This window comes from Hippocampus guttulatus, chromosome 2 (genome assembly GCF_054856545.1).
Source record: "Hippocampus guttulatus isolate MCC_2025c chromosome 2, RoL_Hgut_1.0, whole genome shotgun sequence".
NCBI lineage: Eukaryota > Metazoa > Chordata > Actinopteri > Syngnathiformes > Syngnathidae > Hippocampus > Hippocampus guttulatus.
This window is the reverse complement of record NC_141262.1, coordinates 31693258-31712325: the sequence shown is the minus strand read 5'-3', so window position 1 is coordinate 31712325 and position 19068 is coordinate 31693258. Positions and strand designations below refer to the sequence as shown.

General features: G+C 41.7%; 2 protein-coding genes across 5 annotated transcripts; one reads left to right on the top strand and one right to left on the bottom strand.

Annotated features, from left to right (window-relative positions):
• The first annotated feature begins 378 nt into the window (after nucleotides 1-378).
• On the top strand, nucleotides 379-10568 carry plp1a (proteolipid protein 1a). 2 transcript variants are annotated; one of them, XM_086105715.1, is made up of 7 exons: nucleotides 379-507; nucleotides 3288-3474; nucleotides 4440-4596; nucleotides 4889-5057; nucleotides 6424-6497; nucleotides 6570-6635; nucleotides 10008-10568. In XM_086105715.1, the coding sequence occupies exons 1-7, from the start codon at nucleotides 504-506 to the stop codon at nucleotides 10164-10166; spliced, it is 816 nt and encodes a 271-aa protein (XP_085961841.1). In that variant the 5' UTR covers nucleotides 379-503; the 3' UTR covers nucleotides 10167-10568. The 2 variants fall into 2 exon arrangements, with proteins under 2 accessions (XP_085961841.1, XP_085961840.1); XM_086105714.1 differs by lacking the exon at nucleotides 10008-10568 and adding an exon at nucleotides 7005-9877.
• rab9b (RAB9B, member RAS oncogene family) lies at nucleotides 4547-18909 on the bottom strand. 3 transcript variants are annotated; one of them, XR_015100261.1, is made up of 4 exons: nucleotides 18796-18851; nucleotides 8028-8243; nucleotides 4907-5032; nucleotides 4547-4683 (listed from the first exon to the last, which is right to left on the bottom strand). XR_015100261.1 is itself a non-coding variant. In XM_086105716.1 (2 exons), the coding sequence occupies exon 2, from the start codon at nucleotides 17583-17585 to the stop codon at nucleotides 16980-16982; it is 606 nt and encodes a 201-aa protein (XP_085961842.1). In that variant the 5' UTR covers nucleotides 17586-17635; nucleotides 18796-18881; the 3' UTR covers nucleotides 15478-16979. The 3 variants fall into 3 exon arrangements, 1 of the variants encoding a protein (XP_085961842.1); XR_015100260.1 differs by lacking the exon at nucleotides 8028-8243 and having other exon boundaries at nucleotides 18796-18909; XM_086105716.1 differs by lacking the exons at nucleotides 4547-4683; nucleotides 4907-5032; nucleotides 8028-8243 and adding an exon at nucleotides 15478-17635 and having other exon boundaries at nucleotides 18796-18881.
• Between the last annotated feature and the right edge of the window lie 159 nt (nucleotides 18910-19068).

Below are 19068 nucleotides of genomic sequence, written 5' to 3'. Positions count from 1 at the left end.
GCGCGCGCGCGCACGCACGCACGCACACTATATGGGTCCGCTGATATGAATTGCTTCAAATATAATATAATTGACTCAAAGTCTTTTTCATAATGTGGATGTCATTCAATCCGGAACATCGAAATGGGTCAAATCCGTTTCTAATCCATGGTAAGGAGTGATTTAATGTGACGGCAAGCCTCTGAGATAATCATGTCATATTAAAGGAAACAAAGTTCCCATTTTCATGGGGTGCAAGTCAAGACTTTGAGCGTACTACGCGTCTTCGCGAAAATAACGCAGTCTGTGACCAAATCGGCCTCTTCGTGATTAACACCACCCCCCTGCCTTTGGAGCTCGTTGAAAGGCGACATTGTTGCTTTAAGATTGTTGTCGCAATCCCCGATGGCTCTGTCCATTGTCGGGGCGAGCTGGATTGATAACCGAATTGGCGGCGCATATGATCGGTGGAGCAGCTGCGGAGCACGACACAACCCTCACGTTCTCAACGCATCTGGGCAGGCATGGGTGAGACTACTTCGCTACTACTTTAATAATCACTTCAGTTTGTTACAACTGCACACTCGTAACTTGGTTTATGACCGGAGGGCCGTAGTGAACGTGAAATCGGTTTGCATCGGGCTTTTTAATGCTTTGGGTTAAGGTTCGTTTGTGTCACTGGTCATTTAAAAACACTAATTTAAATATAACTGTGTGGAATTGGGGAGCTTTGACTGCGGCGTCGTCGTCCAATGACGTCACTAATTATTTAATTGCCACACGCTGCCTGTCGATTCTACAATAGGTTTTCGACTGTGGACCCATTTTGACGGGTCACAACATTCACTACGCTTGCATGAACGAATCCAAAAACAGAACCCCAAACATTTGCCTTTACAAGACTATCTATTGATAGTACCAACTGAAATAAAATAAAATAAAATGGAAAAAAATTGAAAAACATCTTTAAAAATTTGGAGTTGAATCTCTTGGGTGTGAGGTGGAATTGTAACCATCGAAAAATCTCAATTATTGAAGGCCAGCTCATGTTTGATTGTGTAAGTGTGCCGAGTGCTGTGGGTTTGTGTGTGTGTGTGTGTGTGTGTGTGTGTGCGCGCGCGCTTGTGGTGTTTTGATGCTCTCACCTGCCTCCCAATGGGTGCGGGTGGGGGACAAGTGAGGTGTTTTTGCTCGGAAAAGGTGTGAAATAACTGTGAACGCTGTCTGTCTCTTTCATTGCCTGGCTGTGATTTGCTTTGCAAGTTGTTCAGGCTCTCCACCAATAGCAATTGAGATTGGCTCGTGGCCATGTAACAGAGACATTTAATAGATGGTTGTGTGTGATTTTTCTCCCTGCTTCTCTGCTGGCCTAATGTGGAAAAGGTTCAAGTGTACGTCTTCCCTATAGGGTGTAATTTGGAAAAAGTGGGCCACTTTTGAGCAAAGCGCGCATGCACAGAGACACACTTGTACAGAACAGTAATGTCCTTGTGTTCTGTGCTTTATATGCTTGGCACCACTGCAATGCTACCAACCACAGTCTGTCATCCTGTGTACATATTCGCATGCAGTTTTGCTCTGGCATGCGTTCACACTGTTGTATTGTTGGCTTTTCCATCCTTTTGCGGTCACATGACTGCTCGCCACCATCACACTTTCTCCTCTGAAGGAAGTCAATGAAATTGTGCGTACGAGTCCCAAGCATCGAGGTGCCTCTTCTGGCCTTTGTTTGGGGGACACTGGTAGCTCTTGTGCCCCCGCCATGGCGTGGGACAAAGACTGTTGTCTTTGCAGTCACAAAAGCGGCATGTCTCTTGGTCAACCTCCCCCTTTTTCTCACAGTCACCATGCAGCCTCATGAATGGAGTCAGGGTGTGAGCTGGGGTCACATCAGAGGCATGCGCTTGACCACTGCCTCCATTCACGCAACACATGACTATCGGAATGTGTAGCTTTCGAAAGTGAGGGCAAGTTTGTATGGCAGCAGATGGCTCTTGAGAGGGACCCATACTTAGAATAAATTAATGCAATATTTACCGATAATCACAATTGCAATATTCAATTATTTTGTTAGGTCCTCTCCCCATTTGTTTTTTTAGTAAGCACAAGCATTTTATGCATATATATACTTCCATCCATCCATCCATTTTCTGAACCGCTTAATCCTCACTAGGGTCACGGGGGGTGCTGGAGCCTATCCCAGCTGTCTTCGGGCAGTAGGCGGGGTGTATATATATATATACATGTGTGTGTGTGTTAGGCTTGTGCTAAAATAAAGGCAAATGATCCATGAAGTAATATCGACAGTTTATTTTTCGACTTCATTTGGAGTGGACATCCAATGAGCAATTATTACAAATGAACTTTACTGTATTTGCCATCATGCTTCCACACACAGCTGGTTGACATGTAAACATCGGAGCCGTGTGTGTGTGTGTGTGTGTGTGTGTAAAACCGATCGACCAAGTGAAATAAGCAGTTTTTAATCCCCCTCCCCCCAAATTGCATTCTCCAACATTGTGATTTTGATTTGAATTTGATTACTTGTTCAGCCCTAATTTAGATAACATTTTAACCAAAAATAATATTTTTGTTTTCATTGTCAATATGATAAATGTTGAAAGAATATCACAGACTAGAATATATTAAATTTGCTCAGCCAAAAAAAAAAAACAGATTTTATTGTAACAGTAATTTAAAGCGAAGACGATCACCGCAGTGTGAAAACTGTTCTATTGAAATATTGAACATATATATTTCATTTTAGAAAAGTATCACATCGTGATACGTGACCATGAATTATCATTGTATCCCTAATGAATACATATTTACATTGGATTCTAATACAGATTACAGTGGTCCTCAAATTGTCAGGCAGACCTCAACTGGAGGGCGCCAAGGGACTCCAGTGGAGAAATTAAGGTGAAAGTGTTTCGGCAAAAAAGGAAGAAGATTGCTGTTAGAAAACACCTGGAGTCACTCTCTTGAGAAACCAAAGACCAAGTCGGGGTACTGATGGACTCCTAATGCACTTTCAGAAATGATATCAATTCAATCACTAACGCAGCCTTTTACTAGCTGAATAACATATCCAGACTGAAAGCTTGCACACTCCAAGCAGACCAGGAGAAACATTTCCACGCTTTTATCTCCAGTAGACTTGATTATTATAATTCCCTCAAAAGAGCGGCAAACAGCTGCAGCGCGCATTCATCCTGCCGCAACTTGGGTTCTGACCAGGACAAAGAGATCAGAACATACTCCCAATCAGCTGTCAGTCACATGTCCCGATTTGGCTTTGCTTGCAGGTTGCTTTGAGTGCTGTATGCGTTGCCTGGGCGGGATCCCGTACTGCTCTCTGGTCGCCACGCTGCTCTGCTTCTCTGGCATAGCCCTCTTCTGTGGATGCGGACACCAGGCGCTCACAGAGACCGAAAGGCTCATCGAGACCTACTTCGCCCGTAACATGCAGGATTACATCACCCTTGCTTACATGTGCGTATTACATTTAAAGAAAAAAAAAAAAGGCTATTAGACTCACATTCAAATTCATTGGACAGATTCAAATTCTTTAAATTCATTCATACGAATGGGCGAGTACTGATAGCAGGTATCATCATATATCAGGCCTTATTGTAAGGTATTGGGTAGTTGTGGATGCTGCGGATACCAGTCACTGATACTTGAGGTGAAAAAAAAAAGTGACACTAACTAGTTGGCGCTATACTGCAATAGTTTGAAACATCGGCAGACCATCATCTTCATCAGCAAGAAATGTCTTTCATCTGTTTTATTTATCAAAAATAATACTGTACTGCATTGGTACTTGGTATTGGGAAATACTTGTCCTGGTATTGATCTGAAAAAAAAAATGGTATCAACATACTGTACCTATTTATGATCGTGTTACAGTGCTTAAGCCTATGTTCTGACAATACATTTTAGTAAACAAATTTCAAATAAGTTAGATAGATGGAGTGTCTTTCATATTAATTCAGAGTCCACTTGGCTTTACTTTCAAGGCATAGGCCTAACCGATAAAACCATTTATCCATCCATCCATCCATCCATTTTCCGAACCGCTTGATCCTCACTAGGGTTGCGGGGGGTGCTGGAGCCTATCCCAGCCATCTCCGGGCAGTAAAAGCAAGCATTCCCTGACCGGGAATCAAACCCGGGCCGTGGCAGTGAGAGCACCAAATTCTATCCACTAGACCATCAGGGACACTAAAACCATTTATGGACCATAAAACTGATATTGTTTATTGTTAGACATTAAGTTATCGCTTGTGTTTTGTTAAAAATACATTCAAAGAGGACCATGGAAAAAATTAAATTTCAATCGAAATCTAGAGAGAAAAGAATTTTTTTTTTTCAAAATCATTCCGCCCTATCTCTAATTAAATGTCTGTATTATGAAAGTCTGCATTTTTACCATTTTTTCTCTCTCTCTCTCTCAGCATTCAGTATTTCCAGTACGTCATCTACGGTTTGGCCTCATTTTTCTTCCTCTACTGCATCATGCTGCTGGCGGAAGGCTTCTACACCACCAGCGTCGCCAACCAAACCTTCGGGGAGTTCCGAAGCACGATGTGCGGCCGCTGCCTCAGTTCCACGGTGCGAGGGTCCGCAGCGGTTACGAGTAATGGGGATCGGGAAGATTGGATGGGGCTTAATACACATCAGTCCCGCTGGGTGACCAAGCTGAAAATCCAGCATACTGTTAAAAGCCCGTTGGGGAGGGTGCAAAGCATGTGTGAGTGATTGTGTCCAAGAAGGGTTAGGGAGGCATAAAGACATACTCGGCGATAATCGGAGAAAAGGTTCATGTGGTCACGAAATGAGGCACATCAAAACACAATTGGAATTGCTCACAGGCAAATGACGTTCATCTTGCTTTCTCCCGTAGTTTATAGTGATGACTTACGTGCTGTCTCTGCTGTGGCTCTTGGTGTTCGCCTTGTCCACTCTGCCCGTCTACTTCTTCTACAACATGGGGGCCACCTGCCGCACCATCGACATCCTGACCGAGACCCCAGCGAGCATCAACCAGCTGTGTGTGGATGCACGGCAATATGGTAAAATTGTCATGATTGCTCATTGCGTCTGCTGATATTTTCCAAAAAATTGCACGAAAATCGGCATCAACTCATGGTCCAACAAGTAATGTATTCATTACGGTTATTCATCTTGCCCCCCCCCCCCCCCGCCCCACCCCAACCTCCCCAAAAAAAGATGTTGGACAATGTCCCACATGCTGTACATCTATCCCCACCAAGGAGCTTTCATTGATATGCCAACATCTATTATTGACAGAATGATACTTTATATGAATTGGCCCAGTATTGATTGTTCCAAATATACTGTACTCTTGAGGGCTTTGTGCACATGGTAATATAATTAATGCCATCTGAGTAGATATTTCAATAAAATATTGTATTTACAAAAATGTTAGCAGGGAAAATATCAAATAAAATGGGTTTTTTAAGAGGTGAAATTTAAATGAACGTCTTTGGGCCTGACCAACTGAATCGGCTGGCTGGGTGAATCGGTAGAGATGAGCTCTTTTCATATCGGCAAACATTGACAGATTTTTGTTTTGATTTTATCATTTATTTTACACATTAAGACAAATATGACAATCAAATCCCACCCCACCCCCCCTTTTTTTCGCTGTTTTGAAGTTAAACTACAAATTTGAAACAGTCAAATTGTATGCTTGTAATTAATATTTTTAATTAATATTGTTTTATTAAGTGACCCCAAAATGATTTTATATGTGTGTGTGTATTTTGTAATGAATCTATATAATCTATTTAATCGGTTATCAGAATTTTATTCTGACAAATATGGGAATCAGCGCTGGCCTCAAAAAGTCCATGTCGGTCGGACCCATGAAACTCTCCAGGTGGTATTCATTGTTCCAAAGCAACTTAAAAGTTTAATTTGAATCTGGTTCATCATGTGTATTTGGTAGCTTTTTTAAAACCTCAAAAAACATGTTCAACTTTCAAACAATACAGCACTAGGGGGGGGGGGGGGGGGGGGGGGGATCAGTACCTCTATAAAGGTTTGGGCTCTATTTAGTTATAAGTTTTCTTTCCTCAAACTGAGTGATTTTGCTCGTGAGCGGGAAAAAAAAACTCAGTGGGGGGTCTGCTTTCTCTTTGAAAAGTCACTTCCATAGTGAAGCAGATTTGCTAACTCCCCTGCTGCTGTGTAATGAACAGGAAGCAGAAATAGCCGCCTTATCTTACAGCAGTTGCTCAAAACTCATGTTTTTGTTTTGTTTTGTTTTTTGGAGGTGTCAATAAGCATAAGCATTGGACCCAGGTCTGTGTTGTTTCTGGGTATTTTATAGCCTGCGGCGGAATAGTGAGCCTGAAATCACAAATCGCGGGTGATGAATGCATCTAATTGATAAGAGCAACTTGACGTCAACAGGGCTCCTGCCGTGGAACGCCGTGCCGGGAAAAGCTTGCGGAATAACTCTGTCCACCGTTTGCAAGACCAGAGAGGTAAGAGAGGCCAAAGATTGCGCTTTAAGCACACGTGTTCCACAGACTCTCATACATATCCTCTCCTATCAGTACCGAATAACCTACGACCTCTACATCGCCGCCTTTGTCGGCGCAGGCATCACCCTCATGGCTCTGGTGAGTGATTATCCGTCCGTTGGGGTCATTTGGCCTGTGGCGGTATTTACGGCTCATGTGACTTGCGACGCCGCGAGCGGGGGCGACGAGGCATCCCGGGCCCGCATGACTGATGACTTTGAGCACTATCGCTCTCTGTTCCCCCGTTCTCAGCTGGCACAAACATCATCATAGTGCTGTAATGTCTGCCGGTTTCCCAGTCGGGCAAATGGTGGGCCCATTACGCTCCCGTGCCCCATTACATAGCCTATTACACGGGTGGGATCAAATTAACGTCATTAGCAGTTCATCATGTCTTTTGTTTTTCCTCTCTTCTAATGAGGGCCCCTCGCACCCCCCCCCCCCCTGTCTGCTGTTCTTTTCTTCCAGCTGACCTATACGGTGTCAACCACCTATAACTTTGCGCTGCTCCGCAATCTGGGGAGGAAGGGCATAGGTGCACGGTGTTAGGCTCGCCAGCTAGCTTCCCGTCTGACCAACAGCACGGGGACTACAAGGAACCGCAACCGTTTTCTTCCTTTTCATCACTTGTTCCTCCGTACACGTCTTTTTGGGGTGTTTTTATGGCAGCAGACTTTCAAAACTGTTTCGCTTTTTTTTTCTTATCTTACATCGTTAGGTTTTACTCTTCTATGCGGGGTGAGGGGCGCTTCAGTTTCTGATGCCACGTAACTAAACAATTTTGATATTGATTGTAAGGTTTTTTTTTTAAACTTTTGTTTTTAATGGATTATCACAACATTTTGGGTTACAGGGACTAGGTCAGCCTGCAAATGGTGAGAAATAAGTGTAATTGATGTGCATCGAAATCAGTGAGGGGTAAGAACAAAAGCAAAAAAAAATGCAAAATATTTACCTTCACACTCCTTTATAATCATGACTTCAGTCATATTTTGACCAAAAACTTTTTTTTGCCTGAAACATCTCCAAATGCTGGCCACCTCTGCTAAAATCAAGTTAATCAGATCATTCAGTTCTACCCCTGAAATGAAATTATTCTTACATACTGTATGTTGTCATCAGTATTTGTTCCGGGGGGTGGGGGGGGTTGTTTGTTTTTTTGTTTTATCTGAAAAAATTGAAAATCTGACTTATTTTAGAAAGGTGATGACATTAGGGTGAAATTGACGACGAGGCGAATCCACAGGTGTCAAGTTGCAAGTATGCACGTGTCGTCATTTCACTCAAAAAGTTGGGTCAAAATATTAGCCGCAAAATTGAGTTGTCAACTTTTTCGTCCCATATTGGGTTCTTTTTGAGCCAAACTGTGTCGAAAATTCACATGTCACTTCCCACCATTCTCAAAATGAGCTCAAAAAGAGGTCCTAAATTAACATGAACTCAATAGTCAATTTGCAACTCGTGCAGCGGACAATGAGGATTATGGGTTACCTTGGCTACCATTCCTCACATCTGGTTGCCATGGTGGCAGCCCACCTCGAGACTTTTCTCACGAGCGGCCCGGACAATGGAGTGGGCTCATATTGAAAAAAGGGCCCGTTTGGGGCTTCGCTGTCTCCACCGCGGGTCATGTGTCAAGGGGAAAGGGGCCCGTTTTCTAAAACGCCAATGGAGCTTCTCCGCGACAGAAACCGTGACCTCCACCTCCTGTTGAACAATGGAAATGATGGATTGTGACTGAGCTGGCTAAAGCAATTGTCGATGAATTTGTTGTTTCTTTCTCACAACAAAAGGACATTCCTGTTCAGTTTGATGGAGCACGGTCGAAGTGCTTAGCAAATAAGCTCCCTGGACTAAAATCACTTTTGGCGTGAGTCAGCCTTCAGTCGCGGTACAAAACATACGCTGCCCTACCACACTAATAACCAAATCAATCCAAACTAAGCACGGCTCTATTTTCCAAGTCCGAGTGTATGCTGTAGCTCTTGCAATTACAGGCACTGGGCCAACATTGGGGCTGAACCATTTGGATAAATAACAAGGATCGACAGCAAATTTGAAGCTCAGTTGGCTTTATGTGTCCCTCGCCGTATTTTTAACACTGATTTACTTTTTTCTCACACATCAGGTTTTTGAGATATCTTCACATTTTTGTTTTTAAGTTTGACTCATAAAAGCTTGCCCCAATAGGAATTTTACCATGTATTCAATTTTTCAGAAAAAATATGCCATTTGTTGCTGAATCCTTCATTCATAAATCTTACTAAATATATTACTATATTATTATTATGATGAAAATATAATGAGCATTAGGGGGAAAAAAATGACAAATTCGACAGGAGTGCAAACAATTTCATCCAGAAAAAATGTACTTGTATCGCTGATTTTAAAAAAATGGTTAACCAGCGTAATCTAATTTCTAATGCTCTTTTTCAAGGTCTTTCCCGTTTTCTTTTTTAACACGATCAACAATGAACAATATCAGAATTATACATAAATGTATTGGTTTTATAAGTTACACGTATTGAACATAATGTGTGTAACTTATAAAACCATTACATTTATGTATTGGCGTTATGTTAAAATAAAGTCAAATAAAACACCAAATAATACAAAACACAGTTTATCAACTTGAGTTAGTATTCTTAACGGAGCAAATGTGGACTTCCAGCCACTCAAAGACAACTTTACAAAATTCTCCCAAATTAACGCGGCATAAATGCAAATCAGTCAATTGTAAATCAGTGGACAACCACAATGCAAACAAATCTTATCAGTACAATTGATCAAGTTTCACAAAACAGGCAGATAAACATGTGATCTGTACTTCCTAAGCACTGAGCCTATAAATCAACATAAATAAATCAATGAAAAAAAGAACATATAGTTGATCAGAATTATATTTGAATCTCCAAATTGCAGCCCAGCCTTTGCAATTCAAAAATTGCATTCTCCGACAGCGCAATGTCGATTTGGATTGCATTCATTGTTCCGCCATAATGGGCGTGGCAGGTAAACAAAAAAAATTAATGTTCTCTGCTGTTCATCTATCAAGTTATTAATGACTCGTTGAATTACATGACTAAAGTACTTTCAATTTGCGTTGTCTTTTATTCTCGAGGAATTTTGTCGTAGTTATTGTATAACATGTCTTTAGACTTACCGAGGAAGTATTAACTTTTAGACTTTTTTTTTTTTTTGGTAAACTAGCACCATAGTTTTATTTTTGCAGAACGCTTTATCTGGTTGCTGGTAGAGCATTTGTCAAATGGCATCTGGCTGTTTGTTTGGGTTTTTCTTTCTGTTGGTGATATTTGATAATAAAAGGAAGAGTGCAGTTTTTTGCGCAGAGCGCCTGAAAGATTTATTCACCCTGCATAAACACTCCATCCTTGGCTTCCTGACATATTGCGTGATGCCGATGCAGTGTTTTTGTCGGGCGTTTTGTATTCTCTCCTCTTTTGTCCTCAGGTGCACTCCTCCGTGCAGTTGGCCATGAACCAGGAGAACCTGGGAAGGCTGCGGCGCAGAGCCGAGAAGGGAGGCTACGACCTGTACAGCCAGCTGCTGCGGGATCGAGGAGGCACGCTTCGCTCCCCCTACCCTGCTAATTTATCCCACCGTTCCTGACAGGGTTTTCTATTGTAATTCGTTACCCAAGATTCCCTTCATTATTTTATGTTTTCATGGGACATTGGCTATTTTGTGTTTGCGTACCGGGCTCAATGTCCCTGATCGCTTGTTGGTTGTGTTTGAACTGAGCAGCTATATGTTACTATCTATCTAGTGCCACTTTTCTGTTGGGTTCCTCGAACGTGCCCGTATTTGGTTCTTTCATAGTACAACGTGGGGAGAATTCCAATTTGTGTGGTGAATCCCACGTGTGAGTTTTAGGGAAGGGAAAAATAAAACTGCAATCATGCACTACAAGGACAATAGAATTGGGACACCTGCTCATTAACAGGAAGAGGGAAAATGTGGATTTCACTGTACATTTAGCTAAGGCAAGCAACATTGACTTTCATTGCACATTGCAACAGTAAAAATGATGGTGAACGGGGAGGTGGGGGGGGGGGGGCTTCAAATCTAAAGTGGATGATTAGATTCTAATCTAGGATCAGATGATTGATTGGTACGAATGTTGTTTTGACTTAACCGTTACAATGTGTCAATTGAGTCAAACAAACATTCCCTGAAAATGTATTTAAAAAAATGTGTAACCATTAATCAACAAGAAATCAATAATCGATGAGTGATACAAACACCTTTAATTTAAAATTGCCCAAATCTGATTGTCAGCCACTCAATGGTAAATAATCTCAGATTTCTGTTGTGCTCCATGAAAGCAGAAGGATTCTACTGTACTTGTGTCGAATCGAGGTAAAACATTTGCAAATGTGCTTTTCCTAGAGAAAAAAGATCCACATTTTTGCCTTTTTACTGACACATTATGGACCAAACCAGTAACTTGTGTATTTTCTGCTCTATTTGAAATAATGTCCCCTTTTGGTTTGAATATAGGGCCGAAAATTAAACTTTAAAAATCCAATTCAATGATTTATCAGCAGAATTACAGATTCATCAATTACACAACAAATGTTTCTTAAAGGGGGGGGGGGGGCTTTTTCTGTGATTTTCTTGCTCTGCTTGCAAATCTTCCCTTGTTTTTCCCCCTAATACATCTGATCTTAATAAGATTTATTTAGTGTTAGAGTCAGCAAGAGGTGGCATTTTTTTTCTGGAACATCACAATTACAAATTACAATGTATGGTAAAATCCATACTGTGCAAACTTTTATTGGTCATACTTAAAAATATATTTTAAAAAAAGGACATGTTTTTAAATCAGCATCGAATAAATGTAGGGACACAAAGCCAATTGATTAAAATTTGCTGTTGACCAGTGTTATTAAAATACTCCTGAGTTAGACTCCTATAAATATATTTATAATTATTTAGTCAAATGTCCATCGCTAAGGTATTTGTAAAAGAAGGCATAAGAAGCTTGCAGTCTATTCTTCTTTCATTTGAGTCATAATGCATCATTCTGACAGTGCTGGTTGCTGCTGTATGTGCAAAGCTTGCCAGGGAAACATTCAAATGATAAAGCGCAACGCAAAACGGATGCATGCATCATCGCGCACACACAAAGGACACAAAATAGCTGTGATACATTTGGTTTGTTTTATTTTGTATGCAAGCAAAGATAACCTATCTTATGTGCTAGGGTCTTTTTTATCCTGGACTTAAATTATCCTCAGAAGAGGATCGTTCGAGCGTGGGGGGTTTTTCCCTCTCCCTGCCCAGTGTTTTCCTTTCTGAACTCTGGCTGTAATTTCCCCATTGCGGGACAAATAAAGGATATCTTAATCTTAGCAAACGTAGTGCAAAAGGTTTAGCGAGGGGAAGAAACTAGATGGTCAAAAACAAAAAGTTGGGACATTCTAACTTTCACTGGTCTACACCAAAATCACTGGCTGAGCTGAACAAAATGGACGTTCAGTGTCATTTGGGCAATTATGATGAAATATGGGTCCCTTGTGCATTTGTTCCAGCCATTAACGAGGACAGCTCAAATTAGGTTTTACATTCATGAATATTGCAGCAACACGTGAACACTGACACGGAATCATGATAAGTACAGTAGGTAATGTGATCAGTTTATGGATAACAGGTTTTTGACGATTACAGATTTCAAGTAGACGTTGTTAGGCTACATCCTTTGCGCAGGACAAACATCGATCGTTGAAATGACACAGGAAGGGCAAAAGCATTCTGTTTAAGTCAAAGAACATTAAGAATTGATAAAACAACTTGATGAAACACACTATAGGTATGCCCACTAACTGTCGTACATTTGAGCTTAACAGCACCAAAAAGTTACTAAAAGCCTGCTTGAAAATGAAAAAGTAATCAAGGCAGCACATCAATAGCTTGGGTTCGGTTTCACAGTGATGCTGATGTACGCACACGCGCGCGCGCACACGCACAGAGGGGAGAAGTTAAGCCAAAAAAACTTCTTTATGTTCTACAAATTCCCACTAGTCTAAAAACTGCATCCTGATCCATATTGCATCTGTGGAATAGGAATTAAGCAGAAAATTCATCTGTGTGTGTGGGGGGGTCGCCCATTTTGCCCACTTGCTGTCGAGTGAAAATGACATCACAGCTCCTCAGGGCCCTTAGTTTAGGCACTCTGATGTCATTTTCAGTCGACAGCAAGTTAGCAGCACAAGGCAGAATGGCTGCCCCCTGAGATGGATAAAAAAGGGATTTCCCCCCCCCCCCCCTGATGAATTCATATTGCATGAACACATAATGAAACTGAATACTGTGTTTATCAGAGATGAAAGTGGACTTTCCTGAAAATACTAATCATATATATATATATATGTGTGTGTGTGTGTGTGTGTGTATTATTTTAACTGATTTGTCAGGCTTTTTAATGTAGTCGGGACAAAAAAAATCTCCGTTCAAGTCCTTTTCCTCAAGCCATGACCACTTGAACGTGTTAGTAACACTCGCATCTATTGCATGTATGTCAGCTTGCTTGTCTACCTGTTTGAACATTGCGCTGGGGCCGTACCTGGCCGATCACGCATGAAGTAGTTTACACAAAACGCTGTTCAAATACTCGACATTCAATGATTAATCTTCCTTTTGTGTGCACACATGCACCCTTTGTCACTTGTGTTCTCGACGAAATTTCGAAATCTCCGAGATATGGCAAGGCCATGAGAATGCGAGGCAAGGGTGTTACATAAATGAAATGTATTATTATTATTATTATTATCATTATTATCATTACTGTTGTAGCGACGCTACTCGAGCGAAGCGCTCCTCAGCAGTTGATAGTCCGCTGCACTCTGCTGTGCGTGCGTCAGCACGAACATGTACGCACGCGCGCGTCTTTTGGTTTCAACCAATCAGCACCGACGCAATCGACATCAAAGAAGCTTTGACCTACGACAAAAGCTACGCTAAGCTAGCCGAGACGACACGACGCTCAAAGTCGGACGGCCACGTTTTCCTGACAATCTGTGTGTTTCCCTTTTTGTCCAAATATATATTTTTTACTACAACAACTGTCTTGTCCACAGCGTCTTTTATTCGTTCCACTGGGGTTTAGCAAGTATGTTTATAGAGAGACGAAAATCCCTTTACTGTTACGAGTGTTAGTGCCTCAACATGGCTACGCTCGTGAAAGCGAAACAGCAAACTCAAACGTGTGTTCGTTCAATGTTGTCAACTAATATCCGGATTAATTTTAGGCAATTTTTCCTCAAATTTCTGGAGGAATTTTCATGAAAATTTGAAAATGCGGAATTCTGGGAAAATCCGGAGGGCTTTCATCACTGTTAGATGAGTGAATGTGCAGGCAAGGGGGGGGCTGAGTTCCCCTTTAAAGAGTGAGGTCAACAACTACTGAGACAAAGAGCGACTTTTTTTTTTAGATGTTGAAACTGGATGCCTACACTTCAGTCACTTTATTTCAGTTTTAAATCCACGGTGGTGTCTGCAAGCAAAATCAGAACTCTTTGACGGTATTTCTGCAATTAATTGCACAAGCACTCTCTCGAACACATTGTTGGTTTATGAGAGATTTTAAGCAGTTAACACACAAGGCGGGCAGCATAAGAGAGCATGAAAACATGGTAACACCACAAAAATAAATTAAGTTATTAAAAGGTAAAATAATTTAAGGAACAATCAACATAATCATTTTTTAAATTTACTTTTTAAAAATCCAAATAAACAAGACCAAGCCAGCAGTTGTAAAAGACAAAAAAAAAGTACCAAATGTATATTCACATGGACTGTCCAGACACTGAAATGAAATGCGAGTACCATTTAGCAGAAACTAAGGAAAAATTATACAGTTAACACTACTACTATTTGAATAAATGGTTCACTCTTTCTTGTGTGAATGGAGTTAAGAGGCGGTGTGCGTTGCACAAGGCTTTATCTTTGTGCTCACATTCAACTGAGGTCTACATGTGTGTCAAACACAATCAGTGAATCCAAAGAGATCTTAGGATAGCTTAAACAAAAAGGACTGCTTTGTTGAAGCTTGTCACATAATTAAAACGGTAGAATTAAAAGCATGCCCTTATTAGGAAAATCGTTCAGTGCAATAATCATAACCTCCTCTCCACATCAGGGAAACCAACCCATCCGTCCCTGATCCGATATTTCACAGTGTCTGCAAAACAAATAAGCCGCACACAACGAAATAGAGTGAGAAATAAACAGCAGCTTGGAAACAGTAGAAAAGGAAAGCTAATTCTGAAACACTGGCGCAAAATACAGTATGTGAATCACTGGAAAGGACAAAACATCGGAAGCTTTGGTTTCAGATGGTTGTAAAAACGGCTTGGGGGAAACAAAGCTCACAATTCCCTTTCCATTGAAGACATTATTACATAATAGAGCAGCGGCGATATACTGCTCGGTACCTATCTGCAATCTTGTTCGTGCCTGGTTAGGGTTCCAAATGCTCTTTGCGAAACAGTCAAGCCTTCTCTTGCTAGCATAGAACACCGGCAGCTGAGAAAACGTCTGTTCATTTGTCTACCGAAAGGCCTGAATTTATTTCGAACAAAATACTGTGGAACCTCCATAGTCCAGCACGTGGTTTAATTTGGAGTGCAAAGAAAATTTTCTGGAAAATTTTTGACATTGAACGTGAGATATAAGCAAATCTCCTGTGATATGAGTTTCTGAGTATCCAGAGGGATTACTGTCCCTCCGTGTTGGACATGCAATGCTACAACAGAAGGTTACCGGGGATTGCCAAGAGAAATGTGATGATACTCACAGAGAAGAAGATTTTAACTGTGGCAGCGAAAACTAGCTCGCTGCTCACTACATTGTGAAAAATACAATTTAAAAATCCCCTCCCCAACCCACCCCTCCAAAAAGATGCTAACATACTTTTTTTCCTATCTGTTACTCTCCATTATATGTCCGTGATGTCAATTTTACGTTAGTTTTTCGAAACAGTGGATAACTTGTCCACGAACTGTGGACTCACACTTCTGAGGTTCTGGGTTTATATCTCAGCTCTGGCATTCATGCTGTGTGAAGTTCGCATGTTCTCCTTGTATTTCCTTCCATAAATGTTGAATTTTTGGTTAGCTCTTTATTGTGATTGACTATCGACCAGTCCAGGAAACACCCCGTCTCTGGTTTGAAGTCAGTTGGGCTAGGCTTCAGGTCATGCGCGAACCTAATGAGGACAAGCAGTCGTACAGCAAATGGATGAATGTAAACAGTAGATAACTTGAGTACGAAAATTATTGCTGCCACACCAGGGGAAAAAAAAATGTTATGCATCTTCATAAACCTTCACATGGTTCGTGATTGAACAGAAGTGTTGGCAAATTGCTTTTCAGGGCGACTGTTTCTGGGCACATCTTTCAATGTTATTCTGGTGACGTCAGTCTCGTTTAACCCCAACTCATTGACAGGCTCGCCAACATACATGGACTTGCAATTAAAAGACGTCGTTGCGAGCAACATTCTTCCATTTTCGAAAAAAAAATTGCATTCCGCTCGGTTGCTATCGCAGAATAGCGTGACTGAATCCTGCCTGTTAATTCGCAAAATGAAGACTTATCACTTCCTCTTCTTTTGCTGTCAATGCACGCAGATTCACCGAATGAGGATTTCATCACTTCCTCCCACTTTGCAGCCAATCAATGGAGCCATTGGTTTTTGAGACAGTATTCACACTTGGTAATATAAAATTGTGACGATAATATTGAGGACAATATGTATTGCCCACCCCTGAATGTAACTACTAATACTGTAACAAAAAAGGCCTAGTGTTTAAAATGATTTAAGATTTAAAAAGAAGACACGCTGTGTTGTTGACATGAACCGAAAGTAATTGCTTTGTCGAACGTGATCACTTATCGCGTGAAACTTATCACTCATCATCAACGTGGCATTGAACTTGCTCTTTTTTGTGGTGTGTCAGCAATACGCTTCCGTACTTCTCTCTAAACTTGTACGTTGGGAAAAATTTTTTAAAGGTCACTTACAACTTGACCTGAAATTTAAGCAACTTGGAGTTTAACTCGCATCACGGAGTGGATAGTGTTTGACTTTGGAGGTTCCACTGTAATTAGTTTGGAAGCATCACAGACGCGAAGTTGGGTATGAGGTTAAGTGTGCAACATGACTGGAAGCAGACAGCACAGGGTGAGCGTTTCAGCGTGCGTGTACCTTGGCTGGGGGCCCTTTTGATAGCAGCTGTACCCTTGACACTGCTCGCCTCGGATTACATCTTATCAGCATCAATAAAAAAAAAACACAGCCTCCGCAGTATCATATCTAAAGAATCTTAGAGCAACTGGTACCTGCCCTGCGTGAACCATAAACAACAACTCAGTAGCTTTCAAATCTACCCACAGGCAGTGAGGTTTCAAACCTGACCCGTCAGCAGCAGGACCGAGATATTTTGCGGTTGCCATGGAGATCTATGGTCCCGCTCAGTACCGAGTGGTCGATATGTTCCTCAGCCGCCAGAACCTCCCTGACGGCCGCCTCGAATGCGGCCGTGACGTTCGTGTCATCCTTAGCGCTGGTCTCAAAGTAAGGAGAGCAGCCGCTCTCCTCGCACCAGGCCCGCGCTTCATCCTCCCCTACTTCCCTCTCCTCCATGTCCACCTTGTTGCCCAGCACCACAAAAGGGAACCGTTCAGGATCTTTCACATCAGAGTAATACATGAACTCCTTCTTCCATCCGCCGAGGTTCTGGAAGCTCTGCAGGTCATTCACGGCGAACGTGAGCAGGCAGCAGTCGGCTCCTCTGTAGAATGGCGTGCGCAAGGACTTGAAGCGCTCCTGGCCGGCCGTGTCCCAAATTTGAAGGGTGACAAGGCGTCCGTCCACTTCCAGGTCCCTGTTGAGGAACTCAACACCAATGGTGTGGAACGACTGCGAGTCGAAGCGGTCGGTGACGTAGCGGTTCATCAAGGAGGACTTGCCCACTCCTCCATCCCCGAGCAGGATCACCTTCAACAGGAGGCTCTTCCCGCTCATAATGCTCAGCCCTCCTCGCCAGGTGGCACATAAGAGGGGCTCAATTCATCCTTAAAAGATTAATATTTGTGTTTTAATAAATTGAGCCTGATTGTAAAATGTATAACAGCAGTACTGTAGGTGGTGGCAATGCCCATTACAAAGTGGCTAACAGCTGCCAAGGAGGGAGAACATTTGAATGAAAGGTCTTTCCATAATGATACAGTAATCCCCAATTTATCAGATTAAGCTTGAGGATTGCAAAAGTCTAGAGAATTTTCCAAAAGTTTAAACTAAATTTCAATGGGAAGCTTTTAAAAATATGCCAAACTGGAAACTTTACATGGGAATTAACTAAGAAAAGAGGGTACTTTAATGGAAACATATGGTATATCATATTTAATCCTAAAAAAAAAAGAGCATTTTGTTTTGTAAGAAGCAAACACCCATTTGAACGAAACAGCTCTTCCTGCTAACGCGTGAGAACTTTACACTACCTTACCTTGCCCCATCTATATGGATTATTATTTATGATGATATTTGGCATCGTAAAAGTCTGACAGTCGATTAATTGGGCAATTAATTAAAAGATTTATGAGGAAATGTGTTTTTTGGGTGCTTAAAGCTTACACGAATAGAGGTATGAATTACATGGAGAACATTTGACTGTTTTGCAATACTTTGTCCTTTAATATTTAACGACAACAGAGAGAAAAGTCGGAACATTTGGCCGGGTTTTTTTGGTCTTAAATTGTAATCGGCTAATGTGTAAAAAAATAAAATAAAAATCAGTTTAAAAAATAACAATCCTGATGTATTACCATTCATGACAAAACGTCACATTGTAAACAACAGTAACTCTTGAAACCACCACAGCACATGCGCAGACACTTACCAGCTTGTCAAATGGAGCTTGCGGCTAATAGCTATCATGAGGAATAGCTTTGATGACCGTACGAAACAAAACGAACGGTAGTGTAAATATCAAGCGTACTGTGAAACACTCAGTAAAGCGAGGCAGACGTTTCAGGAAAGCTCTTTTCCAACTAAGTTAGCAAGCTAGCCGGCTGCTGTGGTCGGTTTGTTGACAATGCACCTTATCACGCTAGCTATTAGCAGCGGAGCATGAGCACTTCAAACAGTTTGAAAACGCTTGAAAAGCTTCGGAAGTACGTGTTAAGGTCGTGCAGTTCTATATATTCATCTGAACGCATTTAATGCGAGTACTTACCCCGTCCTTGGTGTTTAATATTTTGTTGTTGCCCCAGTCCGAAACATCGGTCTGAGATTGATTGTAGTGACGTGTCATGCCCGTGCGTCCCCATTGGGTAGGTGCAGGAACGGAAAACCACGAACCCCAGGATCTCAAAGTCCGTTAAATTTTACGACGGCGCCATAGTACAGAGGTCGAGGGTTCGAAGCCGCGCTCCGGCCTTTCTTGGGTGGAGTTTGCATGCTCTCCCCTGCAACTGCGTGGGTTATCCTCCCACATTCCAAAACTATG